Source organism: Galeopterus variegatus, unplaced genomic scaffold, assembly GCF_000696425.1.
Source record: "Galeopterus variegatus unplaced genomic scaffold, G_variegatus-3.0.2 Scaffold10866, whole genome shotgun sequence".
NCBI lineage: Eukaryota > Metazoa > Chordata > Mammalia > Dermoptera > Cynocephalidae > Galeopterus > Galeopterus variegatus.
The window spans coordinates 6,329-18,277 of record NW_007736977.1 but is presented as its reverse complement, the minus strand read 5'-3'; the positions used below and the strand labels follow the sequence as shown (position 1 = coordinate 18,277).

General features: G+C 36.4%; 2 protein-coding genes across 2 annotated transcripts in view; both read left to right on the top strand.

The window, feature by feature from the left end:
- The window catches only part of LOC103610281, a 14,790-nt gene extending 11,967 nt beyond the window's left edge, over positions 1-2,823 (top strand). Inside the window, exons 3-4 of the mRNA XM_008594484.1 lie at positions 1,125-2,761; positions 2,809-2,823. Of these exons, the coding sequence (XP_008592706.1) occupies positions 1,125-2,761; positions 2,809-2,823 (1,652 nt within the window). The remainder of the gene's footprint in view (positions 1-1,124; positions 2,762-2,808) is intronic.
- Positions 2,824-2,929: 106 nt separating this feature from the next.
- LOC103610280 lies at positions 2,930-9,808 on the top strand (the record flags this gene model as incomplete). The annotated part of the gene is made up of 2 exons (XM_008594483.1): positions 2,930-3,437; positions 9,617-9,808. Coding segments are annotated over exons 1-2 (700 nt in total), but the record flags the coding sequence as incomplete, so codon positions are not given.
- Between the last annotated feature and the right edge of the window lie 2,141 nt (positions 9,809-11,949).

Here is an 11,949-nt window from a genome sequence, read left to right as displayed (position 1 = left end):
GTATTTTTATATAAAGTAATTTATATAAAAATACAGTAGTATATACAAAAACAATGTTTAAATTAAGAACATTTAAAATAAATTCATAAATAATCCTTTCCAGTTTTTAGCTCAATCAACTTATTAAAAATATCCTTGGAAACACTTGGTTCTTTGATTTCTATGATATCATTAACAAATAATCTCTTTCAGATATAGCTGAAAATAGAATTTGAGATCTTTGTACTTCACCCATCGTTTTTTACACAAAATCTGGAACATCATGCTCAGGTTCACAAATTTCTAACAGTAAACTATTTTAACATTACAAAGCAGAGGAACACAGGGTGCAAGCCAGCAGTTGGGCCAAACCTAGTTAGTTCTAAATACATCGACCTCCACCTACAGTGGGTTTCTAAACATCTGAGCCAATCCTCAGAAATTAGAAGATTTCACAGTGTAATGAATTGAGACTCTAGTTCTCTCCTGGAAAATGAGAGGATCTAGCAACACAAAGACATGGGGCAAGTACTGGCTGTAGCTGAACAGCAGAGTATATGTACCCAGCCTGCTCCACTAGTTGATGTTACCTGCCATATGTCACAGGCATTTGAGTTTGTGAAGCCATCCTCTAAAAAGCCCGAGGCAAAGGAAATTATCTTACCTGTTTGAAAGGCATCTAGACACCATCTGTAGGTCTCTTCCCTCCTCTTCATCCACATCATTATTTGCAACACCATCTCAAATTATATTATAACTGATTTAGCCTCCTTATAATGCCATGTTCAAACCTACTCGTGGCAACTCGCTCTTTGACAAGAAGTTGCATTTAAAATGTACTTGTATGCATTCCTTCTGAAATTTTTATTTTACCCACTTTTAGAAGTTGTTCTTTTAGAGTAAAACTTAAATTCTTACTTCCTAAAATCAACAGGTGATATTCTGTACTCCAAGATAATTTATTTTAAATAAGATATTTATTAGAAATGAACTTTTGTGGAAAATACCTTGACATACTAGAAATGAATGAAAACTTTTACCCAAAATCCTAACAAAGGATATGCATCATTACATTTAATCCTGGAATTTGGAACATCTGCTCTCTAAGTAGACACAGAAAACTTTTTTTTTTCCTTCATCTTTAGGTACATCTCAGCCTGCTGGTCAGACATGCCAAAAAAATATAAAAGATCGTGAAAAGGAAGTCAAAGGAGACACCTCAGAGGCTGTGTTTCATCAGACTGGGGCAGTAGGGAAATCTAAGGAAAATGGAGATGAGCATATGTCTGCTTCCATAAATGGAAAGCAGAATTCCTCTTTTCTCCCTAAAGATAAGAAACAACCTCCATCTGACAGCAAAATACATAGAGGAAAGGAAAATGATGACTCTCCTTTGACCATCTCTCATCAACTAAAGAAAATCTTACCAGTGGTCATGTTTAATGACTGTGAAGAATCACTATCAGGAAAAATTACACTGCAGGATTTCCCAAGCACAGTAGAAGCTATTAAACCAGCAAAAGGCAAATTTATTACAGAAGTAAAGTGTGGGGCTTTCGATGTACAAATAGAAATCAAAAAAAGCTTTTCCTGTAAAACAGGAATACAGTTCCCAACAAAAAATAGGTATCCAAAATATCACTGTAGTTTTAGGAACTACTTTCCTAAAAACAAGAATATATTTGTAGAATTAAAACCTAAGGTGCCATCTAAATATAAAGAAAAAATTGCCAGAACTGAGATTCCCTCACTGAAAATAAGCATTGCAGGGAAAGAAACTAAAGTTAAATATATGAGTAATAAACAGAATATATTGATTAATATAACTCATCCTAAAAGAAGGAGAAAAATAACTAAATACAGAAACACTCCCTCCAGTCACACCACTAAAGAATCTTCCAGTTCTCCCTCACAGTCTGGTATTAGGGACCCTGAAAAGCGGCAGCTTAAAAACAAGCATCAGAATTCAGATTGTTTCCATGGCTCTTCTCCTATTGTGTTTGCTGTCCAGAAGGAGGAGAATTTTGATACAGTTGTGGTTTCTCTAACTTCAACTCCAGAGAAAGGGAAAAATAATCCTGACACACTATCTTCAGTCTTAGATGATTGCAAAGTAGAATCTGCCATCTGTCAGCAGAAGGTCTTTAAAATTAATCAGAACACTCCCAGAAAGAAACATTTCTCTGAGGCTGAGACTCTTCTCAAAAACATTCCTTCTAACTCACATGATACCCTAAAGACCACAAGCTTAAGTAATACAGATTTAAGTAAAATGCCTTTTGAGGATCCTAAGGATGTGGATAAAGAGAGAAAAATCAACTTTGATATTCCAGAAAATATCACATCAAACTCACATATGCAGCAAAGCACAAAAGGAATAAATTATTTGCCAAGTACCATTACCAACATCTTTCCAGTTCAAGATGGTAAAGACTCCAACTTTTGTTCTTTGTCTTCTCTGAGCATGCAGCTCTTAGGAGAAAAGGGAGCCAACATCTATTGCAAAGGCAGCGAAACTCCACCTGCAGAATGTTGTGAAAACTCAAATTCTGTATCTTTCCCTTCCAGTCGAAATGCTCTGAAATCTTCTACTTCATTCAGCCCATCTCACTGGACCACCAGACATTCAGAATCTAAGGAAACCTCTGGAAATACATTTTCCTTTCAACACTATGCTGAATCTGTGATAGACTATGAGAGAGAGCATGCTGATGTGACTGACAGAAACCTTATCAAAGCCGTTTTAAATAGTGATTCTCACATGAAAGCACAGCAACTATTGGCAAGAAAGAGAACACAGTGTCTAACCCCAATGCCTATATCCTGCAGCAGCCTAGCTGCTGAGAGTCCCCTCAACAGTGTTAGCCATAGCACTGAGGAATGGGACCAAATGGAGTCCCAGGCAAGTCACCCAGAGACAGCAGCCCCCAGTGAAACAAAAGTACCAGTTATGACCTTCCTAACTGATGAGTTAGAGCAAAGATTAATTACTCAAAACAATAAAGAAGATACAGTTGATTCTAATTGTCCCATGGGGATGAAAAACTCTAAAGAGTCACCCAGCTCTCTGAGAAATGTTGAAAAAGACAAATGCCAGTTAACACCAGTGGCAAAGAATGAATGCCACAGAGATTTTGAAAACCTATCAAATGAGAATCATGATGAAGTCTGTTTCCAAATGGATTTTCCACCAAACACTGCTGAATCTAACTGTGCAGTGTGTGCTACAGATAATCTGTTTCTTTTTGAGAAAACACTGACCAATGTTGCAGACCAGTACGGCAACCAAGATGAAAAAAGGCTTGGACTAACCAGTTGCAAACAGGAGCCAGCAGAATGCCAAAGGATTTCATCAACAAGGTCAAATTCTGAAGATGAGAACAAAAATGACTCAAACGAAAATTACTATCACCAAATAGACATATTGCTGTCACCTCAGAAACAGAAGGCTTTGAAAGGTACAGTGGGCTATACAAAATCTTTAACTTTATTATTTTTGCATGTTTGAGCTTTGGAAAGTCTTAAGGTGAGGGCTTTTTTTATTGCTTGGGATTTTTTCTTTATTGCTAAAAATATATTAAGTATTTTAGAGTTAGAGAAACATGGGCAAGCATATATCAGCCTGCTTCTTTGCATTATCACCCACTCCACCCATAAATAGTGCATTGCAAAGTCACCAAGGCTGCAGTTTAATATAAAGTTTTTTAAAAAATCAATTTCTCTTTAAAAGGTTGATGTATTGCCAAATCAATTTTGTAGGAAATGTTAGCCTTTTGCCACTCTTAAATAACCCACCATTTTTCTCCTTCTTGCAAGCTAAGCAAGTTTAGAAAAATAGGAAGAAGATGTTTATAATAAAATGTGTTTTTAAGCCCTGCTGTGGTGTTGCAGAAGCATGGTATGCATGTCTCAGGAGACCATGTAGAATAGCAATTAAAGCAAAGGACAAAAACCAGAAACGACCATGGCTAATCCTAACTGAGCCATCCATGGGACCTGTGACCTCCCATGTGCATTGGTTGGCTCTGCTCAAACCGTTGATAGAACCCAGACTCTTTGTAGACCTCAAGAAGGACTAAGATGGAAGCTCTTTCCTAAGTACATAATACTGCCTGTCTGCTTTCAATCGTGGATCAGCACTATATCATTTTCATCACTTCACAGAAGGTCTTTGTTGTATTTTTCAATGACTCTGAATTATTTTACATTTAATGTTAGTATTATTCCATATTGTAAATTAAAATACGTCTTGAATGAGGAAGAACTGCTTTCCGAACTTCCCATAGCATTTGTAACGTCCTCAGAAATGGGATTTGGAATGATAAAACTTAACAGAGAAGCTATCTTTTCCTTGTTGTTGTTCTATCCCTAAATTTTTTAGTGAAATTAAATAATAAAATGTAGGAGTAGAAATGAAATACAAAAGTCATCATCGATTACATAAATGTTGGCATAAAACATGAAATTTGACTTATAGAGAATATATACCCCCAAACAGTACCAAAACGATACAGTCACCTGCTCGATATGAACACCGTAAAGCAAAGACGATCAGTCACAGCGTCTGCTTTCCAGCGCCCATATACCTCCCGAAATCAGGATCAGTGATATTAATCTGAACATTTGCTTCAGTCCATAGTTGCTTAGAACTGCAAGGGAGCCTGCAGTAAGAGCACTCGTGCCTCCCAGAGGAGACCCGTGCTCAGCTGGATGTGTGCGCCCTCCAGGCTGGCCCTCCTTCCTGCAGGGGCGGGCTCCTCCCTGCACTGCTTCTCCCAACAGTCCGAGTCAGAATCCCTCCCAAAGCCAATATTATACTTCATTAGACTTTAAATTGTCCCATTTGGTAAACAATTCCAGCTATTGTTCATTAAAAGGCTGTTTCTACGACTCTTCCCTTGATCACTGTTTCAGCAACTTTGACTTATCTGAGTTCCTAGAACATTCCGGCCAAGATCCCGCATTAGGCCCTCTGCATGGGCTGCTCCCCCTCCTTGGACCAGTCTTCCCCCATATGTCCACATTCTCATCTCCTCATCTCCTTTAGATTTTTGTTCACAAGGTACATTCTCAGTAAGGCTTTCTCAGGCCATTCAATTTAAAATTGCAATCTTAGCCATCCTCGCTCTGGCCCAGGCAAACCCTATCCCTTTCCATGTTTTACTTTTACAATAGCATTTTTCACTTTCTAATATGCTGTATATTTTAGTGGTTTATTTTGTTTATGTTCTGTCTTCTCACACCAGAATGTAAGATCCATAAGGATATGAATTTTTCCTGTCTTGATCATTGCTATATCCTCAGCAGTAGACAGTGCCTGTCCCATAGTATAGGTGCTCAATGAATATTTGTTGAATGAAAGAATGAATACAGGGAAGTCACATCAGGTTTCTTTGTGTAATACTCTGTTCACATACCAAAACAAATGATCCAAAAAACAGGAAAACCAGTTCAGCAGTTAAAATATTTGTAATACAAGGTATTTGAATCTATAAATCTATAAATGTTTGCATGGATTTGACTGTCCTAGAGCTATGAGTATTTTTATCCAAGCCAGGACTTTGTAATCTTTTCAGGACATAGATTGCTTTGAGGAACTGGGACACCTTTAAACTGTTTCACCAGAAAATTATAAATTTGATACAAGCACAAACTTGTGCCTACATTTTCAAAGGGTCCTCTAACTCTTACTTTGTAATCTTTTCAGGACATAGATTGCTTTGAGGAACTGGGACACCTTTAAACTGTTTCCCCAGAAAATTATAAATTTGATACAAGCACAAACTTGTGCCTACATTTTCAAAGGGTCCTCTAACTCTTCTGAATTGCTATTACATGTAAAATATTTAACATTAGAAAATTCTCCCTCTGGTGGATGCCTTCATAGTCAACCTGGACTCTCACTTTCAACAAATAATGGAACTAGAACAAGTACTGAAGAAAACAGTCAGAGGTCAGTTCTGTAGCATTTTTAAAAGTTCTACTATTCTGTATAATTCCAGAGATGAAAAATCATCTTGCTCATCACTGCAGTCCCAATAACAAGCACAGTGGACATTAGAATGTAGAAAGTGAACACCAAATATTATAGAATAAATTTGTTTTCCTGTCACCCCTTTATTAGGGAAGACGTAAGAGTTAACTGCAGAGTTATGGAAAGTTAGAGGAACTGGGTAATGATTCTTCCTCCTCCCAACCAGTTTGGCCCTGGCAAGTGAATTTAAATGCTATGGCTGTACATTCTTGGCTAAAAAGGTGATTGTTCAAGGCTTCATTTCTTCAGTTTTTAAGTGGAGCATAATATGTCTTTAAGATCTCTGCCCAGAAAAACAGAAATTCTATATTGTATCATAAAAAATTGTAACGAGAAAACCAAAACTAGGCCACCCTGAGAAAATGACAGATAATAAGAAGGATTAGATGATATTTTACATGGCATAGAAATATTCATAATTAAACAGCCTTTTATATGTAATATGACACAAAACTTAGGTGCAAGGTATAAAATATTGTATTTCTCTGTACCCCTAAAGAAGGAATGATTCCAAGAGCCCACACAAAGGCAAAAAGGTATAGAGGACTGAAGATCTCAGAAAGTTTGGCATCCCAAGCTCTGTGCCAAGCACTAAGAATAAAAAGATGAATAGAAAATTATTCCTTTTCTTGAAACAGAACACAACTGTTGGGGTAATTTTCAGCAAGCTGACTTCTGGTGAAATTGGGAACTTTCCACACCCGTGCCCATTTCAGCACTTCTCAGTACATGCGCAGCCCAGGGCCCGGGTCCTGCTGCGATGCCCGTGCTTTCCTCCAGCAGGGCGCCTCCCAGTTCTGCTGCTGCTTCTTGGTCTTCCCACTCACTTCCCAGACCTCCCTCTGGCTTTCAAGGTAGTGGCTTTCCACTTTCCCAATCAAGCTCTGTGTCTCAGTCTGTTCATGCTGCTATTACAAAATACCAGAGACTGAGTAATTTATAATGAACAAAAATTTATTTCTTACATTTCTGGAGGCTGAAAAGTCCAAGATCAAGGCACTGGAATTTGATGTCTTGTGAGGGCCTTCTTGCTGCTACAACACAGCTCCTTGTTGCTTCATTCTCCCATGGCAGAAGGCAGGAGCGGGGGGGGCAGGGGACGGGTGCTAAAGAGCCTAGCTAGTATCTTCCTGCCCTTTTAAAGGGTACTAATTCCATTCATGAGGGCAGAACCCTCAAGACCTAATCACCTCCTAAAGTCCTCACCTCTTAATAATATCACATTAGGTCTTAGGTCCCACCATATGCATTTGAGGGTACACATAAATTCAAACCATAGCATTTTGTAAAATGTTTGTGGTTTTGAATGGATTAACATATTGTTTCTACAGAATGTTAGAATATATTTTAACAGACTCTCTCAAGGGACTAGAGTGTCTTCATTCCAGCCCAAGGAAATTGCTTGATTCCTAGAATGGCTCGATAAACATCTACTGGGTATTCTTGGAATGACTGAGAGACTTACACGTAAAGATTTCTGAGATACACTTACTATTAAGTTGAAGTATACAAACAAAGATTAGGCTGACTAAATAGGTAGTAAGTTTGAGTCTGGAAAATGTTCAAGCTAAGATTGAATGACTCCTTGGTAGAATTTTTTGTAGAAGTGTTTTTAACAGATAGAGGGTGGCTGAACCAAATTACCTTCTATATTCTTTGCAAACCTGAGATTCCACAAAAACCAAGCAGGACGATGGAAGTGATGCTTTCAACTTGGCAGGTGTTTCAGCGATTCTCAAATAACACTTCAAAACAGACCATAGGGCATATACTTTCTCTTAATTTGAGTATATGAGAATACCTGAGAGGAAAAGTTTTCCCACCGTATCACAAGGACATATTTCCATCACACACAATTTACTAGGCTCATAGGATTTCCAAGTTCCCCCAACAATTTAAAAATGAATTGCTATTACATGTAAAATATTTAACATTAGAAAATTCTCCCTCTGGTGGATGCCTTCATAGTCAACCTGGACTCTCACTTTCAACAAATAATGGAACTAGAACAAGTACTGAAGAAAACAGTCAGAGGTCAGTTCTGTAGCATTTTTAAAAGTTCTACTATTCTGTATAATTCCAGAGATGAAAAATCATCTTGCTCATCACTGCAGTCCCAATAACAAGCACAGTGGACATTAGAATGTAGAAAGTGAACACCAAATATTATAGAATAAATTTGTTTTCCTGTCACCCCTTTATTAGGGAAGACGTAAGAGTTAACTGCAGAGTTATGGAAAGTTAGAGGAACTGGGTAATGATTCTTCCTCCTCCCAACCAGTTTGGCCCTGGCAAGTGAATTTAAATGCTATGCAAATGGATCATTAATAATTACATATGAAAATAAAGATTATTTATTCATAGATATATCCCATTTATTATTTAAATAGTTCTGAGAACAAGTTTTGATATTGATTAAATAGATTTTAACTTGAAAAAACCCAATTGTAAAAACTCATTTACCGCGGGGAATAGAATGGAAATAAAAGTTAAGACTTGGCCTCTTTTTAAATTTATGTTGCTTACCTTTAGTATACTATCAAAAAGTAAAATAAAGTAAAATCTTAACTAATTTTAACCTATCAAATTAGTTTCTTGGTATTATATGTTCTCCCATTTCCGTTTTCTTTTTTAATCTTACTTTTTTCAGTTATTTTCTTAAAGTTTGTATTTCAGTCATTTTTCTGTAATTTTCTTTCTTTTTATTAATACACAATGTCATCACTTGTGATGACAGAAGGCAGAAGTTTGGAACTATAAAAAATATTTCACGTTGTGATTTTTTCGAACACAAAATTTGCAAAGCCTTTATGAATTTTGGCATTTTTTTCCTTTTCCTCATTTTGAACCAACATAGGCAGCAAAAAAAGCATCATGAAATGTGTATAGTTGTGATTAGTGAAACCGTTAAGTACGTGAGTTCAATAGTAAACTCATTAGCATAGATTGTAATTGAACTAATTTGGGTAATAATATCTTATCTTCTTATTGAGAATTTAGGGCACATACTTAACAATTTACTTACACTTTGCCCCTCCACGGTAACTGATATAGTATCAGGCATACTGCCGATACCCAAGGAATGCCTGTTGAATTGTATCCAACTGAGGAAATGCTAAGTGATCTCCACACACCCCCACCCTGCTTTCCTATATAAATCTGTCAATAGTAAACTCATTAGCATAGATTGTAATTGAACTAATTTGGGTAATAATATCTTATCTTCTTATTGAGAATTTAGGGCACATACTTAACAATTTACTTACACTTTGCCCCTCCACGGTAACTGATATAGTATCAGGCATACTGCCGATACCCAAGGAATGCCTGTTGAATTGTATCCAACTGAGGAAATGCTAAGTGATCTCCACACACCCCCACCCTGCTTTCCTATATAAATCTGTTTCTTAAGCTACATGGCTCTTTTTTAAAAAAATAATAATAATAATAATAATAATAATACAAGTTTAGAAAATGAACCATGAAGGAGATGAATGAAATTATTCTAGTTCTAATCTACCATGATTCTATGTTTCAAAACCGGAATATTTGACATTCTGTCTTGAAATGTCTCTCTTTCATACTTAATGTGATTTAATCCAGATTGGAATTTGGAAATAAATAGCCTCCAAAAGTTACCCCCGGAATTGGCTCCAAGAGGTGGAAGAGCCAGTGATGGTTCCCAGGAAGAAGCAGTAGACCAGTGGGCCAGGAGGAGGCAGCAATTCAAAGAAGGCAAAAGATGCAGTTCGGTGGGGGGCAGTTCATTCACCAGCAACGTCACCGAAGGATCCAGTAAGTAGAAATTCAGCTTCTTTTCCAAAACCACAACTCAGGCAGCAACTTACTGAACCTTAAGCAGAACATAAACTCTGTTGTTTGAACATGGCAATGTGGTAATGACAAGCTATTATATGAAATTATCTACTCTTTATTATCCACTGAGGAATTCCTATTGGGTAAATTACCTTCTACAAAACACACAACTGCCTGCTAAGGCTGCTTTTCTCTTCAGATATTAGAATAACTAATGATAGCATTCTTTATTGAATTAAATTTGTGTCCTACTTCAAAGAAGTTGAGTTGGTTTACAAAAATATGTATAATGTGAAAGGATAATATAAATATGTTTGATTATAAGCAACAATGTTTCTTCTCATCTTAACATTTCTGAAATGAGAAAGTGCCTTTAAATGGATGTGTACTTTATTGAGATAGTGTTTCTTTTGCTATTGAGAGTGTTGTTAAACCAGCATTGTACCTCTGTCCTACAATCCATGGCAACTGAGAATGGATGATGGGTCATCACTGAAAAAATCCAACTGAAGGGAAAATACAGGTTAAAAAAAAAATAGAGGGAGTGTTTCTTTTGCTATTGAGAGTGTTGTTAAACCAGCATTGTACCTCTGTCCTACAATCCATTGCAACTGAGAATGGATGATGGGTCATCACTGAAAAAATCCAACTGAAGGGAAAATACAGGTTAAAAAAAAAATAGAGGGGGATTAGTACACTTAGTACATGCCACTGCTAACCTGGCTATAAAACTCTAACAGCTAAGATTATTAAAAGATGCTTACCCAACTAATAGACATTTGCTGTTTGAATATTACTTATGAAAACAAACCAGTTGTTCAGGAAAAAACTGATACTGAAATCTGAGCAAAATTTATTTTTAAAAAAGAAAAGAAGGACAGTGTCATAATGCAGAGAATGATGTCTTTATGAAAAGACAATATTGAGTGTCCTAGGCTGTGTCCTAAACAAGCTGATGGAATGACACAAATACAATTCACAAAGGCAGTGGTATAATTTTTCCAGAGTGAGAGAGTTGGCACAGTTTAGGGATTGAATGTAGCTGTAAATGTGTGGGCAAAGATTATAAGTAACTTAAATAATTAAACATGGCCTTATATTGTAGCCACTACAGCATTCTTACATTCATGTGAAGAGTGAAGAATCCAATTCAAATGCTCCATTTTGTCCTGATAATTTTCATTCTTGTCCTTTGATCAATGTCTAATCCTTCCAGTTGCTTGTTCCTATTTGGCAGCAAGGACTCAGGATCTGGAATTTTAAATTTTTATTTTCAAATATACTACCGCATAGGGTTTTTTAAAAAATATGTATATACTTTTACTGTTCATATGCCCTTGAAATACCTCTCTGCAGAATACACATCTTATATTAAACGTCCAGTAAAAGAATCCCACTTCTTCACCTTTTGTTTTAATATTTGTTTCCTTCTACTCCTATACCCCTGACCCTTATCAACTGCTACATTTATATATTCTAGAATTTTGTTCCTGTTTTTCAAAAACTTCAATAATACTTAATGTATTTCATTAATTTTTCCTAATCATTGCTTTTTGTACCAATTACTTCTAACAGAATTCGTTTTTCTTCCTACTACAGTAATCTTCTAATAATTTTTTCAGAGAGATCTGTGGGAGGTAAACTGAGTTCTTACATATCTAAAAATGTGTACAATTCCCTCTTAACTGTGAATAACAGTTTGGCATTATTTGTTATAGAATTATAGGTTAAAATTATTGAAGAAACTAGTTCATTACTTTCCTGTAGCCAGTGGTGCTGATGAGAAGTCAAAACAATCTGATTCTCACAGCTTTTTTCATTAATCCAATTTTGTCTCTGGTAGCTCTTAGGGTTTTCTCCCCATCCTTGGTTTCCTAAAATTTTTCTACTTAGTGTATATATTTTAAACATTTATTCCTGTTTTGCATCCCATGGGATATCACTAGCTGATGATTCATATCCTTCTTCAACTGTCATAAATCCTTAGATATTATTTTTTCTAATATGTGGCCTTACTTTCTCCTCTCTTTTGGCCTCTGCTGGCACCCCTTTTAGACAGACATTTAAGCTTTTGGCTCTTTCCTACATATGTCTTAACTTTCCCTCTGTACTTTGCATCT